This window comes from Penicillium arizonense (assembly GCF_001773325.1).
Source record: "Penicillium arizonense strain CBS 141311 chromosome Unknown PENARI_contig026, whole genome shotgun sequence".
Taxonomy (NCBI): domain Eukaryota; kingdom Fungi; phylum Ascomycota; class Eurotiomycetes; order Eurotiales; family Aspergillaceae; genus Penicillium; species Penicillium arizonense.
This window is the reverse complement of record NW_019173303.1, coordinates 331,406-353,934: the sequence shown is the minus strand read 5'-3', so window position 1 is coordinate 353,934 and position 22,529 is coordinate 331,406. Positions and strand designations below refer to the sequence as shown.

At 50.7% G+C, this 22,529-nt stretch overlaps 6 protein-coding genes across 6 annotated transcripts; 1 reads left to right on the top strand and 5 right to left on the bottom strand.

The window, feature by feature from the left end:
• PENARI_c026G06958 (uncharacterized protein) lies at positions 1–1,671 on the top strand (the record flags this gene model as incomplete). Its single annotated transcript, XM_022635967.1, has 3 exons — positions 1–160; positions 213–653; positions 710–1,671. 3 exons carry the CDS (start codon positions 1–3, stop codon positions 1,669–1,671), a joined length of 1,563 nt encoding a protein of 520 aa, XP_022484252.1.
• Positions 1,672–1,812: 141 nt separating this feature from the next.
• PENARI_c026G09232 (uncharacterized protein) lies at positions 1,813–4,703 on the bottom strand (the record flags this gene model as incomplete). Its single annotated transcript, XM_022635992.1, has 7 exons — positions 1,813–1,863; positions 1,922–2,438; positions 2,500–2,796; positions 2,851–2,982; positions 3,052–4,288; positions 4,353–4,405; positions 4,462–4,703. 7 exons carry the CDS (start codon positions 4,701–4,703, stop codon positions 1,813–1,815), a joined length of 2,529 nt encoding a protein of 842 aa, XP_022484245.1.
• A 1,351-nt stretch (positions 4,704–6,054) lies between these two features.
• Positions 6,055–6,717, bottom strand: PENARI_c026G00632 (uncharacterized protein; the record flags this gene model as incomplete). The annotated part of the gene is made up of 4 exons (XM_022635884.1): positions 6,055–6,291; positions 6,453–6,527; positions 6,584–6,602; positions 6,659–6,717. The coding sequence occupies 4 exons, from the start codon at positions 6,715–6,717 to the stop codon at positions 6,055–6,057; spliced, it is 390 nt and encodes a 129-aa protein (XP_022484232.1).
• Positions 6,718–7,378: 661 nt separating this feature from the next.
• Positions 7,379–9,197, bottom strand: PENARI_c026G07808 (putative carboxylesterase; the record flags this gene model as incomplete). The annotated part of the gene is made up of 4 exons (XM_022635970.1): positions 7,379–8,376; positions 8,426–8,704; positions 8,782–9,000; positions 9,062–9,197. The coding sequence occupies 4 exons, from the start codon at positions 9,195–9,197 to the stop codon at positions 7,379–7,381; spliced, it is 1,632 nt and encodes a 543-aa protein (XP_022484178.1).
• Positions 9,198–9,686: 489 nt separating this feature from the next.
• Positions 9,687–13,319, bottom strand: PENARI_c026G02857 (pyruvate carboxylase; the record flags this gene model as incomplete). Its single annotated transcript, XM_022635913.1, has 2 exons — positions 9,687–9,794; positions 9,849–13,319. 2 exons carry the CDS (start codon positions 13,317–13,319, stop codon positions 9,687–9,689), a joined length of 3,579 nt encoding a protein of 1,192 aa, XP_022484125.1.
• Positions 13,320–15,561: 2,242 nt separating this feature from the next.
• PENARI_c026G08423 (uncharacterized protein) lies at positions 15,562–20,956 on the bottom strand (the record flags this gene model as incomplete). Its single annotated transcript, XM_022635981.1, has 6 exons — positions 15,562–15,909; positions 15,959–20,179; positions 20,237–20,608; positions 20,676–20,702; positions 20,825–20,845; positions 20,918–20,956. 6 exons carry the CDS (start codon positions 20,954–20,956, stop codon positions 15,562–15,564), a joined length of 5,028 nt encoding a protein of 1,675 aa, XP_022484182.1.
• Positions 20,957–22,529: the final 1,573 nt, after the last annotated feature.

The following is a 22,529-nucleotide window of genomic DNA, read 5'->3' as shown; positions in this document are numbered from 1 at the left end:
ATGGCGCATCCAGACGAGCGTGAAATCACCAGCTACGAACAGTCTATGCCCGACGAGGACCTAGACTACGATCAGTCACCGATTATATCAAACGAGCGTGAATTCCCCAGTGCCGAGGAACAGGATACAGACCACGATGCTGAGCCGATACGATTCCACTGTGAATTTCCTAATTGTGGACGGTCTTATGCACTGAGGTATACTCTTCTCAGGCATCTCAAAACCCACGGCCAAGAGCGGATCCGATTCTACTGTGAATTTCCAGACTGTGGACAGTCTTATGGCTCCAAATCTGCTCTGTCTCAGCATGTCCAGACAATCCACAATCCAGAGCCGATACGATTCCACTGTGAATTTCCTAATTGTGGACGGTCTTATGTACAGAGGTGTACTCTTCTCAAGCATATCAAAACCCACGGCCAAGAGCGGATCCGATTCTACTGTGAATTTCCAGACTGTGGACGGTCTTACTACTCCAAATTTACTCTGTCTCAGCATGTCCAGACAACTCACAATCCAGAGCCGATACGATTCCACTGTGAATTTCCTGATTGTGGACGGTCTTTCGTACAGAAGTCTGCTCTCACTGTACATCTCAAAACCCACAGTCCAGAGCCGATACGATTCCACTGTGAATTTCCTGATTGTGGACGGTCTTTCGTCTCCAAATTTACTCTGTCCCAGCATGTACAGACAATCCACAATCCAGAGGCGATACGATTCCACTGTGAATTTCCTAATTGTGAACGGTCTTACATACAGAAGAGTTCTCTCGCTAAGCATCTCAAAACCCACAATCCAGAGGCGATACGATTCCACTGTGAATTTCCTGATTGTGAACGGTCTTACACACAGAAGAGTGATCTCACTAAGCATCTCAAAATCCACAATCCAGAGCGGATACGATTCCACTGTGAATTTCCTAATTGTGAACGGTCTTACACACAGAAGAGTCATCTTGCTAGGCATCTCAAAACCCACGACGAAGAGCGAGGTGACTTTCCTGTATTAGAAGAAAATTCAAGAATCCCAATCGACCCGACTCTTCTTGGGGTGGACAAGAACCTGAAAACCTTCCTTATGACACCAGGTATCCTAGCGGACAGCAGCCCACTGCTAGGGCCATTGACACTCTTCGTTGCCCGGGCGTCGTCGGGAAATCACAGTCAAACAACTCAACGACTGGAACGTTCCCTGGCTGAATTGGAGGCAAAATGGATCAGTCATCACGGTCCCATACAGGGAAGCTCACGATATCTTACCATGATAACATCATCAAACGCGATCCCAACCCAGAGAACATTGTATATCCAATCAATAAAAGCCGCGCTATCGCTGCTGACGGTGAAAGGCGTCACAATTGTTTTTACTGGGCATGACGGCCTTTTCACATCACAAGAGGGAAACCGGGAATTCCTCCGTCACTTCAACGCGACGACCGACCTCGAGATTTTCTATCTTGAGAAGGAAAGCAATGAATTTCATCAACTGTGCCCTAAGGTGATGAAAGGATCAAGCAACTGGGATTCCCCATATAGTGATCTAACCACTGAATGGGTTGAAAGGGCCAACCAAATCGGCCAGATCAAGCGTGATCTGGCAGTCACGACACAGGCTCTATCAGATGCAGCGGGAAGGAGGAATAAGTCCAAGAAGCGAAAGAGACAATAAGTCAAGTATCTTGTTGTGACGATTCCTGTATTGTGATTATATTTATACATGTGGTTATATTATCGTGTTTATTTCTATAAATATCGTGATTATGCTCATCCATGTCGGGACTGGTGATTGGTCTTCATTACAATAGTAATATTATTGGTAGTTCCAACGTCGTTTTTGCTCTTCCACCCAATACTTGCCCACCTAGTTAGGGTTAGATCATCGTTTAGATATTGAGTAAGCTTTCTTGAGTGCAACTTACTTTTTCTGCATCTGCTAGCCATGTTCCGGCTTTGTCTCCATGCACTCGTTGTACACTGGTGATCAGCTCGTCCAGCGACCACCCTCGCAATGGAGTCAGTTCATTCGGGTCGGTATCCAAATTTGAGAAGACATATTCGAAGTCTTCATTGAGTGGTAATATAAGTCGATATGGGACAGCCGCGGATCCAACGCTGAGCATTGTGCCGCCGGGGTTGACGATGCCGAAATTCCAGGCCTGTCGGCCATTGTGGGTGGCTTGGTACGGGCGTATAAGCGACTGACCCTCGTATTCGTTCATTAGGTCGAGGGCTGCGGTTGAGTCCATCTCGTTCAGGGAGCCTGTGTTCACGAGTAGATCGAGGATGGTCGGCACGACTGACATGGAAGTTGCATTTGCTGTTATCTGAAGCTTGGGTAATAGAGGGTGTCGGAACAGGAGTGGGATGCGGAAGTTGCTTATATGTCCATTCTCGTAGGTTCCTGATACTGGGGCATCTTCGTTGAATGCCTGGCCACTGCTTGGTGTTAGATCATGACTCCGATATTCATTAGTAGAGGTATATTAGTGCAACTTACTGGTCTCCCACAAAGACGACTAGTGTCTCGTTTGCAATTTCAAACTCATCAAGGACCTTCATCATATCCCCGAGCCAGGTGTCCACGTATCGGACAGCGTTCAAATATTGATTCATGTCTTCATGTTTCGCCATGAGACCGCCTGCAGCAAAATATTGCTCGACTGGATAATCCTTGGGTGTGCCCCATGGGTGATGAGTTGTGCTTGTAAAATGTGACAGGAAAAGGCGTTCGTTGTTTTTGATTGTATTGTTGACCACATCTCTTAGGTATGGGTATACCTCATACTCCGGGTATCTGGTTGGCGTTAGCATACAAAAACCATAAGAACAGTTGAGGGCAGATATGTACCCGAAGTAATTGATCTCCTCCATTCCCGGATGGAAGTGTTTGGCGTCATCTTCCTCAATTTGCTCACGACATATTGATTTCTGGAAGCCCATCTTTTCATTGAGCTTATCTTGGTCATCATACAGTCCTGTTCTGAAGAGGAGAAGGGTTATCACGGTTAACGATCTATTCAACCTCGTGAATATGAAGCAATCTACTCACATCGACTGCAAGAACACAGAAGTCCAGTTGCGATCATGTATGGACTCGAGCCCGCCGTGCGGCCTCTGAAATCTTGGGTTATTTGTTGTCGAATTCTCCTTGAGTTGATTGAACAAGTCAAAAAGCTGCATGATGCACGGCTGATAGTTCTTTGCTTTAACCTCAACCATGAAGTCCACTGGCAGTGGCCCCGTGCCACAGTAATTCATTACTGCACTCTTGAATGACAGAGTACTGCCAGTTAGAATACCATCAATGTTGATTCCGCCCATTCCGGGTGCTGCTGCATTTTCCCATTCAGTAGCTTGAGATCGAGAGATGGTTTGGGACTTCATAAACCCGCCAGATTCACCTGTCAATTTCTCTGCGACTGGTGTGAGGCTTGACAGCTTCTCATTGGCTCCCTGGAGTACTTTAGGGTTGCGGGTGTTGTAAGACGACAAAATCTCTTCGTGCAAGTGTGAGCCAGCTTTGAGAGGAAAGATGTCTTTGCGAGCACTCTCCATCAACACAAGAATAACATGGGTGATCGGAACTTTGTGGTCTTTGAGAGCCCGAGCCAAAGGCTCGAGTATTTCCTGGTCGAGATTCGTGATTCGCAAAGGATCATCCATGGGGCTATAAAAGCTGGGAGTGGTCTGATTTCCGAGAGTGTCATTTTCTCCCGTCTGCCTGATAGGCATTCGCTCATCCCACCGCTCAAATCCTGGTGGCAAATGACCAGAAGACCATGCAGGCGGAGCTCTCGATTCTGACTTGGAATCTGACGTGCCTGGAGCCCAGACTTTGAAATGGCCTTCTCCAACCAGGGCTGCGAGTGGAAATGCATGTTCTCCAGTTTTATGCCCCTGCTTAGGGCTTGCACGCAGCTCTTGGAAAAAGGTAAACGGAATTGCGCCAGACAAGTGGTTGTAAGGTACCTGTGGCCGAGTCAGACGCAGAGTTGCGACTGTGACCGCAGCCATGATAGTCCAGAGTCGAATGGGGCTTGAAGCTGAAGCTTTCCTTGGGGAACTGGGCAGAAGACCCTCTGCGTCTGCGGTCTCGATCGATGGACTGCTAAATAACGCAGAGAACCAGTGATTCATCACAAAATATACTCCATTCTTGAGTAGCCATGAGAGGGTCAGAAGAAGACTCGCAGCGCCCATAAATGACTTCAAGCCAGAGAGGAGCAATCCAACCCCTTCCGGGTCGCTCCCTGCCGCTTTCGCTGCGTCCCAGCGGATTTCGTTGCCTAGGAATTATGAGGACATGGGTTTGCTGAGAATGTATAGAACCATGGAGAGTGTAGAACGAACCAGTTACTAAATAAAAGCCAATTTGAGATGCACATAGGATATAACTCAAGAATCTGCAGCCAGCCATTAGGATTTTAACTTTCTATTTTCAAATGGGATCATAACTTACGTGATGCCCACTGTCACAGCAGTGCCCAGGATAGACTTCAAGCCGGTACATTTAAACAGCAGGACCCAAGCACTTACACACAACAGCGTTTCGAGGATGAAGAATGTCGGAAAGTAAATAACAAAATGAGCTCGTGGGATAGAAGATGCATGCTGAAGCAAATGAAGCCCTTTGGACAGCCCAACACACACTGCTAAGAGCGAGAAAAGCAGGCGTATGGATGATTGGCGTGTGATGATCATGGTGATGGATAGAAAAAGATCAGGGCCATGACTCTAAGGGGTTTCGGACTGGACTTGATCTCGAAAGAATTGAGAGAGTGGAAGAAATTAATACGTCTTTGTCTACAGATTCTTAACTTATACCATTACAGATGCGGTGGATTTGGGTGTTCAACTGAAAGCGGCTCGATTGTGTATATAAATAAGCTTTCTAGGGATTATAGTAAACACCCCTGCCCCGGATTCTCCTTTTGAAAGAATGAGAATTGGAAGGAAAAAGGAAACAGGAAAAGGACCCTTTGGACCAAGCCAAGCCTAGCCTGTCTCTTGTTTCAGTTTCTTTGAGAGTGGTTTCTCTCAGAATGTTTACTTATTTATCTTACTAATTCAGCCCTGAGCATCTCGTAATTTTTTTTTTAATTATGTAAATATTATAGTGAAAGCTGAAAACGCAAACAAGGTAGCGTGACCACCTGCTGGATTGGGACGGTAGGTCAGCATTCCTAAGCCTACGGAATGTTCCGACCTTGGAAGGGGGTCTTCTTTGCAATGTTAGTACGTATTGCGAAGATTACACTCCTAAGTGATATTTAGGTTAACTTTTTGTGGTGGGCACATAATAAATGGGCCTCCTTCCACTTACTTAACCTCTTAACCCTGTAGTGGCGCATGGAGCTAGGTCCACTTGATCTCTAGCTAAGCTTTTCTAGCCATTCAACTTTTTCAACAACACTCCTAGGTAAGGACGCCGAGCAATAAACAGCGTTAACGGTCCTAGCGGTAGGAAGTTGTTAATTAGCGGAAAAGAGAGGAAAGGAGAAGATAAGAAGAAAAGAAGATCGTAAGTACAATGAACCCTTTTATAGTATTTCCTATAGTAAGATCCTAGCGTCATAGGCTATAGATTCTTTCATGCCCCTAGTTTACATAATATTTATGGTTAGCCCGAGGCACTCGAAAATCGGCCAAAAATAATGCGCAAAACGGTATACTCGCTTCGAGGTTTCTTGTACTGTTTAAAAGTTATCAGTGGCGCTATTGACACACTCATGACCCCTTTTATAATTCTAGCTATAGTCCGTATGCTTTTACTCTTACCAGATACTACAAGCTCTCCAAAAGCAGCGTAAGGGGTTTGATAAACGATGTTAAATTTCTTGGGAGAAAAGGCGTACATGATATGATGGATTAACGTTACAGGAAACAATCAATTCATACCTAGAACGTAAACCATGACAACACTGCGTTACAGAAAGGAGAACATAGAACTTCATCATACCACCAGCTCTCCACTTTTTTTATGGTATTTCATTTCCAATATCCACTCTCGAGCAACCAGAAAAACATCACATCGACCTGCAAAGCTCCAACCCTACTTGTTACCACGCATGTACCCATCCCACCACTTCGAGAACGGACCGCCCTTGGCAGCCTGCTCATTCCAGCTCGCACGACGAGTAGCCATGTCGGGGCTTGTAGAGTCCCGTTTCTGGGATTGCAGGTTGGCGAAGAGACCACCGCCAGAGCTGGCGCTGGAGCGACGTCGTTCGCCGAGGCTTGGGATTGTTGGGGAGGTGGGTGAATTGGAGTTATTTGAGGTTGTTGAGTCCTTCATTTTGTTGTTAGAATTTTGGTTGGTTTGATGTAGACGTTGGTGTAGATAGTATAGTAAAGTAGAGAATATTGTGGTCTTGTATGGTTGGAGGGGTAGAAGGGGAAGGATAGTGAAAGTGGGTAGGGTAAGATGGTATAAAAGGGAAGATGACATACTTTTCTACCAGATGGGGACTCCGTACCAGGCATCATAGCCCAAGGAGCGCGTGAACTGGGAGCCTTCGCTCCACCCTGTCCCGTTCTTCAGTCTCTCGTTTGGCTCCAGTCATTCTCTATCGTGTACTCACATTCATCCAAACATTGAGCCTAAACCCCGATTCGTTAGTTTAGTTTAGCTAGTAAAAATAGAATTCTAAGCTCACTGTTCATGTCTGTCACCGGCCGTCCCGTGCCAGTGGCGGCGAGTTTTGTCGTCAGACATCAAGAATAAATGACTTCGATCTTGTGGAGAGAGAGAAATGCCACCCTATATCGAGGCGGAGGGATCCGTGGTTGGGGTTGGGGTTGGGGATAGGGATGATGTATGTCCTTTGCAAGAAATTAGTTAGATAAGAAGAGAAGAAAAGGTCCTAGGGAAGTTGTAAGAAAGCCAAAGCCCGGAAAAAGTGAGATGCACAGTAATAAAGTCAACGACGTCATTTGCATCCGGTGGTTTGGATTACCTTTTGTGATTGGATTAGATGAGATGGGATTCAGTTGTAGATAGGAAGAGGACAAAGAGGAAGAGAGAAGAGAGAAGCGAAGAAAAGAGGGGAAGATGGCTTATAAAAGGTCGCGTGGTAGTATTAAGAGGTATTTAACATTAACGTTAACATCTCGCATGTTACATGTATATCACCTAACTCAGTAGCTGAGCGATAAATCCAAGTATTATAAACAATCCAATCACTTCTCTGTGGTAATATGAAATAAATCCAATCCTGATTGACTCTCTAAACCCCCATCTAAGTCATAATCCCTGCCGACATGATGTACGTATACAGTGGAGATGTTGACGTAGTGGAAATGCGGGGAAAGCTTACGGCAAATCAGCCGAATCACTTCAATCTATACATAACCGACTACTACCTATTCTCTACCTCCTACAACCTCGTCTTCCCTTTATCAGCATCTCTCAATCTCTTCCAAACCCTAACACCCTCCTCCCAATTCTCATCCTCCCAAATAACCACACTTCCATCCCCCTTAAGCGTCCTAACACTCCTCGGCCCACAAGTGCCCCACCCAAACTCACCACCACCACCCAACTTAACAAAAGAACTCAAAGGACCGTTAAAAGCCCTCTCAACAACCTCCTTCTCCCCCTCCTCCAGAACCTTCCCATTCCCCCAAAACCAAATCGGATAATCCGAAGAATGCGTAACCCCCCACTCAACCGGAATAGTAGCATCAATACACTTCGCCCTCCACTCAATGCGATACCGATACAACAACCGTGACGCATCAACACCCGCCGTGTTATGAGTCAGCGTATACGCGAACCCGCGCTGCATAAAATGCACCTGCATATCTGCGTAACAGCGTCCCCAAGCATCGACATCCCAATTCTTGCAGTTGGCTGGTAGTTTCCCGTCTGGGTAGTACATCGCCATGAGAGCGTCGACGATGTGCTCTGGGTAATCGGCAATAAGACGGGTTCGCAGTGCGGAGAGTGTGTTTGATTTTGGTGGGAACCAGGTATTGTATAAAAAGTGCTCGTCTGCACATTCTCCGATAATTACGCGAATGTTGCGGCTTAGGAGGGTCGATGCGAAGCTTCCGTTGTCGAGGGAGTCGAAGAGGGTAGGGCTTATGAAGGATCCATCGGTTGTTGGCCGGAATTGGTGTAGGGATAGGGTTTTTGTTATAGATATTAGGGTCTTTGCTGGGACTGAGCGAAGACGGTAGATTTTCTCGCTGGCCGGTAGGGAGAGGGGGATGTTTAAGGCTGTTAGGAGCTCGTTGAATTGGGATTGGGTTTCTGTTGGTTGTTTTGGTTGTACTGCCGGACTGTTAGACCAGATGCAGACTTGTCGGACTAACGCTTTGGAGGCTGGTTGGCGAAGATCGTAGGCTAGTTGGTGGAATACGGAGTTGGCGCCTTGTATATGTTAGTTGTATAACCCTAGAAGTAGAGAGAGAATGCTCACCAGCACTATAGCCACTGATAGTGATATTGGCTGGATCACCCCCAAACAGACTGGCGCTCTCACGAGTCCATTCCAGTGCCAGCCTCTGATCCCAAAATCCATGGTTGCCAACAGACTCCCCAACAGATGCCGCATCAGCCTCCAGCTCAGCCGAATACAAGAACCCAAAGAGGTTCACCCGGTACGCAGGCATAACAACCACACACTTGAAATCCGTCTCGCCAATCAACGCAGCAGCGTTGAACGAATTGGGAGTTCCGAATTGGAGCCAGCCGCCATCTACCATCGTCCATCAAACGTTAATCAACATAGCTCCAGTAAGATGTAGCGTACTGGGTAGGGTAGTTGATACTCACGAAGAAAAACGAAAACAGGCCATCCTCCCTCAGGAGGCTCCCCAATCGGAACCCAAACATTACACTGGAAACAATCCTCGTCCCAAATATCCGGGTTCTCAGGTGAGAGGTTCAGGAATCCGGGTTGGGGACATACGCCCGCACCAGTTGTGCAATCTCCCGGGTTCTTGTCTGTGCCGTAAGTATATGTATCAGGTAAGGGCTTTGCACGGCGCCAGCCTGAATAAAGCAGTCAGTACTGTTGCAGTGCCGCATCGGTCCGAGTAGGGTCTGTTCTCACGTTCGGACACTGGAAGGCCGTAGCGAACTCCGCCGTAGTAGGTGCATAGATCTTTATTTTGGTTGTTGGAGATAATTAGGCCTTGGATTGTTCCTCTGTGGCCGAGGGATTTTGCTGTTTTTCGGGTTGTTTGCATTTTAAATTGCTTGGTTGTATAGATAGCTGTGTTGGTGTATAGATATCTCAAGCCTCGAATTCCCTCAATACTCAAGCTAGAAACGAAACAGAAACAGGAGCACGAACAAGGATAGGAACAACGGGTTCTTTATCTCTCCTTCAGATCAGCTTATCGGTGCTTAATTCCGCTGTTCCGCGAATGTAGCCGAGCTCGGCAATCTTGAGTTCGTAATTGGTGAATGGACTGTTAGGGAGCGCGGGCGTTGTGCTTGTGAGGAGGTGCTGTAAGGGTTGCGTGGAGTTGGATCCACACGGGGCTACTTCTGGGTTCCTATCTTGCCGATTATGAGGGGAACATGCAGATCTATTGGTAAAATGTAAAGAATAATATTCAAAATGGCAATTGCCAAAATTCCATAAAACGAAAGCCCAAAAACAAAAACGCTTGGAAATCATTCAAATCGCATCACGCATCACAAGTCGTGCATGGTCTTGGTACATAGGACTTTTACGCCTTGCTGATCCTGCAGACCAGGTCCTGGCCATCGACAGAGTCACCCTCCTTAACTTGGAGGCTGGAAACCTTTCCGCTGTGGGGGGCGGAGATTACCATTTCCTATTAGATGTGTTAGTAAGATATTCATTTATACAAGACTGAAGAAAAACTCACCATCTTCATGGCGCTCAGCACCGCAATAGGATCACCCTTCTTGACCTCGTGGCCGTCGTGGATGCGAATCTCAACCACGACACCGCTCATGGGAGCGCCAACTTGGCTGCTGTCCGAGGCGTCGGCCTTGGGGCGGGCAATGTTGTCGATCGAAGCCTTGTTGTCGTCGACGCTGACCTGGCGGACTTCACCGTTGACCTCGTAGAAGACCTCGCGCTGGCCGGTCTGCTCGGACAGAGGACCAATGGCGAGCAACTTCAGGATCAGCACCTTACCCTTCTCGAGCTCGACGTTGAACTCCTCGCCAATTTCAGGGCGGGCCAGGAAGTAGCGAGTGGGCAGCACAGAGAGGTCACCGAACTTGGCAACGAACTTGCGGTAGTCCTCGAAGACCTTGGGGTACATGGCGTAGGAGGCGACGTCGCATTCGGTGGCGGCGCCGAACTTCTCGCGGATCTCGGTTCTGATCTTGGCGAGATCCATGGGCTCCAGGTACAGACCGGGGCGCTTGTCGAGCTTGCGGCGGCCGCGAAGGGCCTTAGTACGCAGGGGCTCGGGGAAGCCGCCGTACGGCTGGCCCATCAGACCCTCGAAGAATTCAAGCACGGAGCCGGGGAAGTCTAGCTGGTCGGCACGCTCGAGAATGTCCTCGGCGGTGAACTTGTTACTGACAATCCAGGAGGCAAAGTCTCCACAGACCTTGGAGGAGGGAGTGACCTTGACGATGTCGCCCAGCAACTCGTTGGCCACCTCGTAAGCCTTCTTGGTCTCGGCCCACTGCTGGCCGAGACCGAGCTGGCTGGCCTGGAAGATCAGGTTGGTCAGCTGCCCACCGGGGATCTCGTGCTGGTAGACCTCGGGGTCGGGACCGGTCAGACCAGCCTCGAAGGGAGAGTAGAGCAGACGGAGCTGAGCCCAGTAGGTGTCCAGGGCGCGGACGTGGTTCAGGTCCAGCTTGGGGTCGTGCTCAGTGCCTTGGAGCGAAGCAAGGAGCGCACCAATGCTGGGCTGAGAGGTCATACCAGACATGCTGTCGGTAGCGGCATCGACGGCGTCAGCACCGGCCTCGGCACAGGCAATCATGGAAGCGACACCAGTTCCGGCAGAGTCGTGGGTGTGCACGTGGATGGGGAGATCGGGGTACTTGGCGCGAATGGAGCCGATCAAGAGACGGGCAGCCTGGGGCTTCAACACACCAGCCATATCCTTGATACCAAGGACGTGAGGACGCATGGCCACAATCTTCTCGACCAGACCCATGTAGTAGTCCAAGCTGTACTTCTTCTTCGGGTTCAACATGTCACCACTGTAGCACATGGTGGCCTCGACGACACCACCAGCCTCGTGGACAGCCTTGACACCAACCTCGAGCTGGTCGAGATCGTTGAGAGCATCGAAGACACGGAAGATATCGACACCGTACTTCTTGGCCTGCTTACAGAAGTGGTAGATGGCGTTGTCAGGGAGAGAAGAGTAGGCAACACCGTTGGCGCCACGCAGCAGCATCTGGAAAGGAATGTTGGGAACAGCCTTGCGCATCTTGCGGAGACGGTCCCAAGGATCCTCGTACAGGAAGCGCATGGCCACATCAAAGGTAGCACCACCCCAGCACTCGAGCGAGTATGCGTTGCTCAATGCGTGGCTGGTCTCGTGGGCAATGTTCAGGAAATCGATGGTACGCACACGAGTGGCAAGCAACGACTGGTGGGCATCACGCCAGGTGGTGTCCATAATCAAGCAGCCCTTGTTAGCGCGCACAGCACGAGCAAAGGCATCGGGACCCTGGCTGTCAATGATCTGCTTCCAGCCCTTGGTGCAGGGAGCGGAAACATCCAGAGGCTTGCCAGCGGCATCCTTGAGGATAGGATTAATGATTTCGCCCTTGAACTTGGGCTCACCAATCTGACCCTTGATGCTGCTGCCGTTGACAGCAACATCACCCAGGTAAGCGAGCAGCTTCTGGGCACGGTTCTGGCTGCCGACGAGGGTGAACAGCTCGGGGGTGTCATCAATGAAGGTAGTCCAGCAAGTGCCATCAATGAAGGTAGGGTGGCTCAGCAGGGAGGCCAGGAAAGGAATATTGGTCTTGACACCGCGGATACGGAACTCAACCAGCGCACGCAGCATCTTACGGCGGACAATCTCGTAGGTGGAACCACGGCAACTGCACTTGACCAACATGGAGTCGTAGTGGGGACTGATAATGGCACCAGCAAAGCCGTTACCACCGTCGAGACGAACACCGTTACCACCGGCAGACCGGTAGACCTCGATCTTACCAGTGTCGGGAGAGAAGCCCTTGGAGGGGTCTTCAGTGGTGATACGGCACTGGATAGCGAAACCGCGAGTGGAGATGCGGTCCTGGGTCAGACCGAGCTGCTCCAATGTAGCACCAGCAGCGATCTGAATCTGTGCAGCGACGAGATCAATTCCGGTAATCTCTTCAGTAATAGTGTGCTCGACCTGGATACGAGGGTTGATTTCAATGAAGTAGTAGCGGTTCTGCTGGTCAACCAAGAACTCGGCAGTACCAGCGTTGCGGTAGTTAACCGACTTGGCCAAGCGGACAGCATCCGCAAGGATCTTATCGCGGACATCGACAGGCAGATCCTTAGCAGGAGCAATCTCGACGACCTTCTGGTGACGACGCTGAACGGAGCAGTCACGCTCGAACAGGTGAACAACATTGCCCTGGTTATCACCGAGCAACTGAACCTCAATGTGCTTAGGCTTGTCCAAGAAGCGCTCCACGAAGACAGTGCCGTTACCAAAGGCAGTGCGGGCCTCGGAAGTAGCACGCTCGAAAGCGTCACGCAGCTCGCCCTGATCACGCACAACACGCATACCACGACCACCACCACCAAAGGCGGCCTTGATGATAATGGGGAAGCCGTAGTTGTCGGTGAAAGACTTGACCTCCTCGTAGCGCTCAACGGGGCCTTCGGTACCGGGGACAACAGGGACGTTGCACTTGATAGCGGCGCGGCGGGCAGAGACCTTATCACCCAGGGCGTCAATGGTATCGGGACTGGGACCGACGAAGACGATACCGGCCTTCTCGACGTTGCGGGCGAACTCGGCGTTCTCCGAAAGGAAACCGTAACCCGGGTGAATCAGGTGCACGCCGTGCTCCTTGGCAATCTTAATGATCTCATCACCGGCGAGATAGGCACCGACGGGGGTGTACTGGCCGCGCTGACCGATCATGTAGGCCTCGTCGGCCTTCTGTCTGTGCATTGAGAGACGGTCCTCGTGGGAGAAGACGGCTACCGTCTGGAGGGACAGTTCGTGTGCGGTACGGAAGATACGAATTGGGATTTCACCACGGTTGGCGACTAGGATCTTTTGGAAGTGCATGATGGTGGAATTGGCACGGAGACGACGGTGGACCGAGTCCTGGTGGTGCTCCAGGTGGTCCTCGATGAACTCCGAATCATCGATAGCATCCTCTGGCTGGCGGTGGGAAGCCATTGTGAGAGATGGAAAGAGGTAGATTGGTACGGAGTACTGGCGAGGTTGAGTGGAGGAACCCAGATAGCTGCGGAAGCGGTGACTCACTATAGAGGAGGGAGCTCTCCGGATCTAATCCAAGGCCGATCTCGGCAGATCACGGCGCAATTGCTGGAGAGGTCAGAGATGTAGGGAGTAGGAATGGAGATAAATGGTAATAGCGTGGAATAGAAGTAACAGAGAGTTTGAAAGTAAAATATAAAAAAAAAGGAAAGAAAAGAGCAGAGGGAGGGGCAGTTAAAGAGGGGAATCACAGGCGCGATCTGCATGTCACAGATACTTTCCGGGGGGAGCGACTTGACTCCAGGAATGAGGTAACAAGTACTTACGGGCTCACCGGTACACCGGGAAACCAGTTCCCAAGGAATAGAAGTAATGGAATAGAATAATCAAATCGAAAAATGGAATCGAATATCCGAACAGGCTATTAAAAATTAAATTTATTGTCTGGGGACTATTCTCTTTATGTGTCTCTCCCTAACCACCCCGATGATCTCATACCTCCACGATAACTTCCCCAGCCCATCGGGTTCTTTAGGTAAGTCATTCCGCATGTCAACCTCGGGCCCTCGGGAGTCTTTCTGGATTCTCTATTTCTCTCCTAGATCCCTTCGATACGGATATTCACGGGAAACTGGAGATCCGGGGGAGACTCGGAGAACTCTCGTCATGTGCAGGAATGTGGATCGGACCAATGACATGCGATGAATGGCAATTCCCACATCCTCAAGAGTTGGCCTCGGGGAAGATATCGCCGAGCATATTCTCGGGTGGCCATACCGTAGTTGATTCCTCTGACTCAATTGAGTACGGGAGTCCTGAAAAACTGTGCTGGGTCATGTGTACCAAATCTCTAGAGGAAGGGATCAACTCTTGGCTCCGATACTTGACCGGTTCCATATCCGTGACGCTATTAGATTTGTACTAACTACCAAGTTACTTCCACAAGTTTTCCCCCCTTACTCTAGCTCTTACTATACTCCTCCCCTTGGCATTCCGGTGATCTCCCGCTGGATCGCACAAGTATGACAGGTGCACAGAGAGCAACCTAACAAGCCAAGAGCGCGGTTTCCCGCCAAGCGCTTATATACACCGAGCGCTCCACTGATTACATTTTCCACATATCCCTCCCTGCATCTAGGCAATCTAGGCGTCTAGCATTTGGCATGGATCAATCTGACAATGCAACATCAACGCAATTGCAGTGCCCGGAGACTCAACCGCACCCGTCTTGGCTGAACAATCACCGCCAACCTGCTTATCTCCCAGCTTGCGAATTCCGTGCCATCAACGCGTCAGCGTCTTTTGTTATTCCTTTTTTCTTTGCATTGCATCTTCCATGTCTCCGACGGAAAAATACACAGCCATTGATTCCTCCAGTAGCCCGTCCCGCGTGCTTTCCTAGCTTAGCTCTCTCCAGGGGGTAAAGTATCGTCCGGGGAATTGATATAGCCGGACCGAGGTATGAACTAGAGCGAGAGATGGAGATAGAGCTATAGACAATAATAGTCGAATTATCGAATATACTACTTGGCTATAAACAAACGATCATCACCTGGAATATGAAACATGCTCACTTGGCCAGAACCAAGAGGAGTGAGTGGGGCAGGAAACCCTGGAAGGAGCATGTAGCATGTCATAACCTCCCACCAATAGAAACCATCCCCCCGGCCTCATGGGCTTGATAAGAGATGAAGAGGTTGGGCGATCTGTAATGCTCGCCTCGCTTTAATGGGAGTCGATGGTTGCAGGTGACCGTGCAGAGGATTTACATTGGCGGGCTTGGCGGGTCGACCGCATTCTTCACCGAGCCCTGAATGTCTAATGGATCTGCCTAGGCGAAGCTTGGCAGCCTCAAGTTTGTGAAATAATTGGAATTACGGTGGTAGTACGGAGTACAAGGGAGAGGGAGAGCGGGGAGGGAGTGGAAGGGAGGTGGAAATGAAATGAAACGAAAGGAAATCGCAATGCTATTACGGAATATTGAGCCATAGCCCGGTCTAGCACCAAATACTGTGTAGAAAGCAAAGACTATCAAATACAATTCGAAAGAAAAGAAATCAGAAAACAAAATTAACGAGGTCATGAATATCCTCCTATGAAACACACCGCCCTATCCTCCCCATGTCATGTCGTATCTTTTGCAGCCCATCATCTTCGCTGTATGTTACAAATGCAAAAGTAAAAGGGAATCGCTCGCACTCTAGAATCCGCGGTAGCCGGTGGCCTGAGGTGTCAGACCATTGGACTGGTAGGGCATGGGGCTGCCGGGGGCGGGACCCTGAGTCAGCATAAGCCGTGAGCCCTGCAGGATGGGTGTGTTATCCTCCTCAGTGCGAGTGGACTTCTCGCGGTTCTTGCGCTCCTCGTTGTCCTTCTTGAGCATCTCAATGGAGCGCGTCTGCTCGCAGAGGAAGTTGATCATGTAGGGCATGGTGAAGTCGTGCAGGCCCTTGCGCCATGAAATCTCCATAATGACATCTGGGCGGATGAGGTCGTAGCAAGCGTATAGCATGCCAACATAGCACTCGCGGCTGCCAATATCGACGAACTGTGGAGCGTTAGTGGTAGCTCAGAATAGAATAGGGAAAAAAACTTACGTAGCGTAGCAGATCCTCCACAACATCGGCCTTAGAAGAGATTGCAGAGGTCTCAATGGCATCCTTGTACAGCTTGTCCTGCTTGGACAGAGCGATAGACTTCTCCCAGCGCTTGTTGTTGCGGTAGATGTTGGCCGCAATCTGGCGGAAGAAGATGAGGTCGTGCTTCTCGAGGCGCTGGGCCAGGGCAACAGCATCGAAGTTGTCGTTCTGGTCAACAGAGTCCTTCAGCAGCTTGTTATCCTCCTCCTCAATCAAAATCTCGTTAATGGCATCGTTGACAGCCCGCTTGTTCTGGGACTGAACGTTGAGCAGGAAAGGCTTGATCAGAGGGATGTTGTCGGAGCTCTGGAAGATGCGGACAACACGGTTGACGTCAATACGGGGAGTCAGGACCTGGAGGAGATCGGTGAGCAGAAGAGGCTGCTCCTGGAGGTAGAAGTTCAACGACCGGTAGTAGATCTCCAAGTTGGCAACCTTGACGATGATGTCCTTGAAAGAGTGGTGCTCCCAGGCATCGGTGGAACGCTCCATCATGGAAAGAGCAGCGTTGTCCCACTCATCGTAGTGGCAGTACAGGAACACCAGCTCGGGCCAGAGGTGAGCCTCCTCGGTGGCACGGATCATCTTGGGAATGTTGATGCGAGACCAGAACAGCTTCAGGTGCTCCATGACACGGTCGGGGTGGTACTTGGACAGAGCAATGCCCAACTCAGTGAACATACCCATGTGAGCACGCTCGAGACCAAGACCGGCCTCCAAGACAGTGATGAGCTCGTCAAAGTATCCATTGCGCTCGTACTGGCGGACAAGGCTCTGCAACTCCTCGGCGTGGACAATGAGATTGAGACCACAAATCTGAGCAAGACGGAACTCCTTCTTGTCAACACAGGCCTCGTTGACCTGCTTCCAAACCTTGACGCTGTTGGCCTTGCGGGCACACTCAACGGCGGCCTGGTAGTCCTCAAGGTGAACAAGAGTAGTCGCCAGCTTGGCCCAGTTGGAGATGCTGGTGTAGAAGATCTTGGCCGCGTGGTGGTATCCCTCGGCGTAGGCCTTATCACCAGAAGTCTCAATGTCGGCAACGTTGGTGGAACGAAGGAAGTCCTCAAGCTCAGCAAGCTGGTCAAGACGAGCGAAGCAGAAGGCAAGAGCAGTATCAATGGCGGGCTCACGCAAGGTCTTGCGGGCCATGCGGAGGAACTTGACAAGATCCTCATCCTTGCCGGCATGGGTGGCGGTCTCAATCACCTCGTTGTAGTTGGAAGGATCCTCGGCACGGATGTAAGACTCGATCGAGTCAGTGACACGGAGACCATCCAGCTGGGCCTTGGCAACCTTGCTCCACACCTCAGGCAGCTCGACGCGCTCAGCGAACTCTTGAGCCCGGTCGATACTGACAATATTCTCCACAAGGACGTTGACGGCAGCCAAGGGGTTGTTGACCTTCTTGTAGATCTCAAAGGCCTCCTCGTACAGGCCAACGCTGATGCACATCTCGGCAATCTCATCGGCGGAGAACTCATTGAGCTGGTGGATGTAGTCCATCAGGCGGCTCTTGTCAGCCTTTGCAGCGGTCAACATCAGGAGGTTCTGCAAGCTGGCGTTGTCACTGAAAGGCGAGGGCTCCAGAATGATCTTCTCGAGCAGCTCAATCAGCTCACCAGGAAGGTCGGCCTCGAGGAACGACTTAACTGCCACGGACACTTTGTCGGGCTCAGTGGACTCGGGAACCGCAGTTGCGATGACCTGGTCAACAAGGGAGCGACGGCCCTCGTTGTTCTCGCTGAGAACGAAAGACCAGATCTCAGGATCGGCACGCTCAACAAGGTAGCGGGCCTGGGCGCGGTACATGGAGTTCTCGTTGGTGATGCTGATGAGCTCCAGGTCATTCTGACCCTTGCGGTAGGCAATGTAGGCCAGGTTGGGATCACGCTTCTCGCAGTACTTTCCAACAGTCAGGGTGTCGTACATGTCGTTCTCCTTCAAGAACTTCTCGGGGTCGTTGTTGCTGTCAATGTAGATCTTCGCAAGAGCGTTGTAGACAGCCTGCTGCTGGTTGCCAGTAGCAAGGGTAGCCTCGAGGAAAGGCAGGAGCAGCTTGAGACGGTTGCGGGTTTCGACCTCGGAGACGAGCTCATCGATGGGGATAACGGAGGGGTCGACGGTAGAAAGCAAGTTCTTGATAATGCTCTCATCGCAGTCAACATCCAACAGGCCACCAACAACGGCAGGGGCACGCGAAGGGTTGACACGCTGCACATAGACCTCAATGGACTTGAACTGCTGGTTCTGGTACAGGTAGAGAACCAAGTCGTGGATGAAGTTGTAACGGTCGCAGACGATGATTAGAGGCAGCTGCTCAGTCAGGTGGGCCTCCTTCAGGAAGTTCTTTACCTTCTCGGGGTTGTAGTAGTTGCTCTCACGGCAAATACGTTCAACCTCGGTGACCTGGTTCATGGTAGTAGCAGCTTCAATGTACTTGAAGTGCACCTCGGGGTCCTCGCTCAGGTTGACAATGCTTCCCAGGTAGTAGTAGAGACCTTCGGCAGTGCGGTACTTCTCCAGAAGATCAATCAGACGGTTGGAACCAAGAAGGTCTGAGAACTTGGTGGCAATCTGGACGACAGCCTGAAGGTTCTGGCGAATGTTCGACTCCAGCATGGTGTCCATGCAGTCGAGACTCTGCTCCACGGAAAGGCGGCCAAAGTAGCTCATGAGCCACTCGGGGCTAAGCTTGTCAGTGCGGACAATGTTGCGCTTGATCACGGAGGGTTCGTCGGAGTTCTCAAGGGCACGCTGGATGAGGCCAGCGTTCTCGCAAAGCTGGGCGATACGAGGACGATCGAAGTGTGTGAAAATCTCGTTGCCAAGGATGGCATCCGCAACCTGGGGCGCGTTGACGAGGTTCATCTCCAAAAGGCGAGTTTGCAGGTGGCCGTGCTCGGGCTTGTTGTCCTTCAAGGCATCCAGAAGGAACGAGGTAGCTTGCTGGATCATGTTCTGAGAGAGGAACACGTCCACGACCCGGTCAAGATCAACCAAAGCACCGCTCTCTTCATTAGCAAGCTGAGTAGCAAACTCGGCACCCTTCTCGGGGTTGACACGGACGATGTGCTGGAGAAGCTGTGTGTAGTCTGGCTGGTAACCGACCTGCTTGGAGTAAGCAAGGATCTTGTCGAACTGTCCAGTCTCGGCAAATCCAGCAACGACCTTGTGAGGAACATTGGCCTGGAGGTAGACGCTCAAAGCAAGAGTCATGTCGTAAGGGCGAATGATATCACCAAGTTCTTCCGAGCCCTCCAGCTTCTTTTCCTGCATCCACTTCTCAAGCAAGTGCTTGCGGTTCTGCTGCAGGACGGGGCGGACAAGCTCCACACTTTCGTACTTGTTGAGCGAACCCTTGTCCAGGAGCATACCAAAGTACTGCAGGATAACCGACATCTGACCAGTTTGAGGAGCATTCTTGAAACGGTTGATGGTCTCGGGAGTACGGAGGAACCCACGAGGGGAGTTGGCGGCAACCTTGGCGGCCTCGGGGAAGTTGCCCTGGGTCATGAGGTTGTCAAACTGCTGCTGGTACAGGTGGTCCGCGCCAGGAAGGCCGGCCTTCGAGGCAAGTTTCACAGCAAGGCCAGACATAGCAGGGTTCTCCATCAGATACTGAATGATGTTGGTCTCGTCGACACTGACCGACAGGACCTGACCCTTGCGGTTAACACCGACCAGACCGGCACCCTCAGAATCCTGCGCTGTGGTGAAGATTGTCTCGCTAGAGATACGGTTCATGAAAATGCAAGTGCCGGTTTCGAGATCGTAAAGGTGAATGAAGCCGTACTTTGTAACGAGGTAAACCACATCGTACTTGCTAGAAACCTGCATGGCAACGGGGAAATCATTAACCGCCTCCTGGGGGAAGTAGACCTCAACGGCCTTCTTCTGGAACCGTGGGTTGGGTTCTTGGTGGTCGATCTCGGCGATCTGCAGCTTAGCGCCAGTCTGAGTGCGAACGGCAAAGGTGAAGAGACTGTGTGGTAGGGGAGAGCCCTCGACGTTGATGTTGGCGAAAGAGGCAGCGTGACCTTCGATAAACTGAGAAATTCCACGCTCCTTCGAGTAGAGCTGCATTGATCCAACGACGCGGCCCTGCTGCTGGCTGATACCAACCACGACCATCCACTTCTCCTCGGCATTGACACGGTAGTTGATAATTTGGCAACCCTAGAAACATTCACAATTAGCATTTCGAGATCCGTTGTATCCACTGAGACCACATACGCTGAGGTTAGGAAGTCGGTCGAACATCTTCACGGGGTTCTGCTGTGTGGAGTCATAGACGTCCCAGTGGTAAACCGCGGTGTCGGTGACCAGACCCAAGGACGTCTCGCTGAACCATTTCCAGTAGACAATATCTTCGTTCATGACTGCCGACTTGAGCTTTTGCTTTGCACCAAGGTCGAAGATCTGGATTGTTCGGCCTTGGGCCTTCAGGGCGATGATGTTCTTGTTCCAGTGCATGATCGCACTGTCGGCGTTGATAGGACGGCGAAGGACTTCATTGTTGTTCTTTAGGTTGATGATGATGACTTGAGGTTTGTCGTCTGAGTCAAGCTTCTGGCGCACACACACGTAGTGATCGGATTCTAGTGTCTATGAGGAGCAATCAGGTTAGCCAGATCGGACCCGCATTGTTTTGGGTAAACAGTGGGCAACTTACGCATGACGTGAAGCCAATGGATTCCGGCTGTGACGAACAAAGTCAGTAAGCTGTTCAGGGCCTCCGGGGACGTTGTAATGCGCGGCCGAGGCATCCGTCGAGCAACGGGAGCTCGTCGCGTTGCATCACCGGGATCGTCGTGTACATACCGCGATGCCGACTGCGGTCAACTGTGAAAGAAGGGTTCGGTTAGTTTGATGGCTTCAAGCGCTATGCGGTCTGGATGAGGGGTAATCACGTACATTGACCAGTTCTGTGAACTTGATAGGGAGAGGCGCCATATTTACGTTGGCCGCTGCACGACCAGTACCCGACTAAACGCCACGCGAAGAGAGCAGAGGAATTGAAAGATGATGAAGAAAAGTGACGGGAAGTGAAAGCGTAGAGAAGGAAAAGGAAAGGAAGAAGGAGATGTAAGGAAGAGAGGGAGGAGGGGGTTGATTGCGATGGCAGCGGAAGTGACCTCAGGAGGCCGCCGTCGTTGCTGAGGTGTCGCTTATGGGCCGTCACGTGATGCAGGGGCTTGGTGATCGTTTTGTTCCAGTGGAGAGAAATGAGAGAAATGAGAGAGAAGAACGAAGAGTGAGAAGAGGGCAAGAAGTATTCTAAGCTTGTAATGTGTGTCAAATGTGAGAAATGTGCTGGTCGTACTGAGTAGTTAGGCTGTGTTTGGGCGATGTATAGCTGACCGCTCTCACCCGTTAAAGCCCACGAGGTGTTTACACGTAGGTGGCTATCTCAGCATCCACTTCATTTCATATTTTGATGTTCTTTGGTTTGACCACCAGCTTTGTTGAATTGTGACATGCTACGCTCTATACTGGGCAGTGATCGAAATGAAGCTATTCAACTGTTGATTATAGCCGGAGATGAATTGGAATATCACCAAACAACAGATTCCTGGAACTAAACAAGCTCACTTGCATTGAGATGTAACACCTTGTATAGTGTATATATACATACATACATATATAATGTATGTATGTACAAACCTATAGCTGCATGGCCTGAGAAGACCCCTTAACCCAGATCCACAGTGGTGGACCAATGGCCTGTCATCCAGCCTCAACTCCGAGGCCCCGAACGTCATCGGGTGAGCACTATACATGTACTGTACTCACCTCCAGTCACCACACGTCACCACCACCACCATACAATCGAATAGATACTACACGCCACTGGAGTTGCCATTTACTGTTATCAACCCCCACTTGCCCAACAAAAATGGTCCGATCTAGCCGACTGCCAACAGCCCGCTAGAGCACCGAAGGAAGTATACCCGGGCTCCAAGCCTCAAATCCCACCTTCAGCCCGAACCGGAGCCACTGAAGTGCATATCGGCCCTTCTTTGACTCAAAGTTTTTCGGCGCAACGAAGCAATGGTCACGCTCACAGCGCCATCCGCCTTGTTGGAGCTTGTCTTTTTCGGATCAGCCAAGCCCAGAAGGATCCCTCCCTAGGCAAGAACATCCCCACGCCAAGCCAGCCTTAAAGCGTGTAGTGCGGCATATTTCTCGTATGGCAGCCTCGCATTGGAGGGCACGGATGTCGCAGGTGCTTGGCATATCCTTGGCCGGTCAGCGGAGTGGCAATGCCCCGCGTGGTCCCTCGGAACAATCTGGGGTGTGCCTGGGGTGCAGCGGCATTTATTGACCTGCACGAAGATAATGCGGGACAGGAATGCGGGGGTGAATCGTGATGGTCTCATATAAAACGGGGAGATTAGACGTAGGATTTGGAAGGAATATGCCACAGTGATCCCGGAAGAATTACAGGTTTACTATTGAATTCTCTGGAATACTCTACTGAGACACTTTTGCCAATCAGACTCTTTTCCATCTTTCTATCGCCACA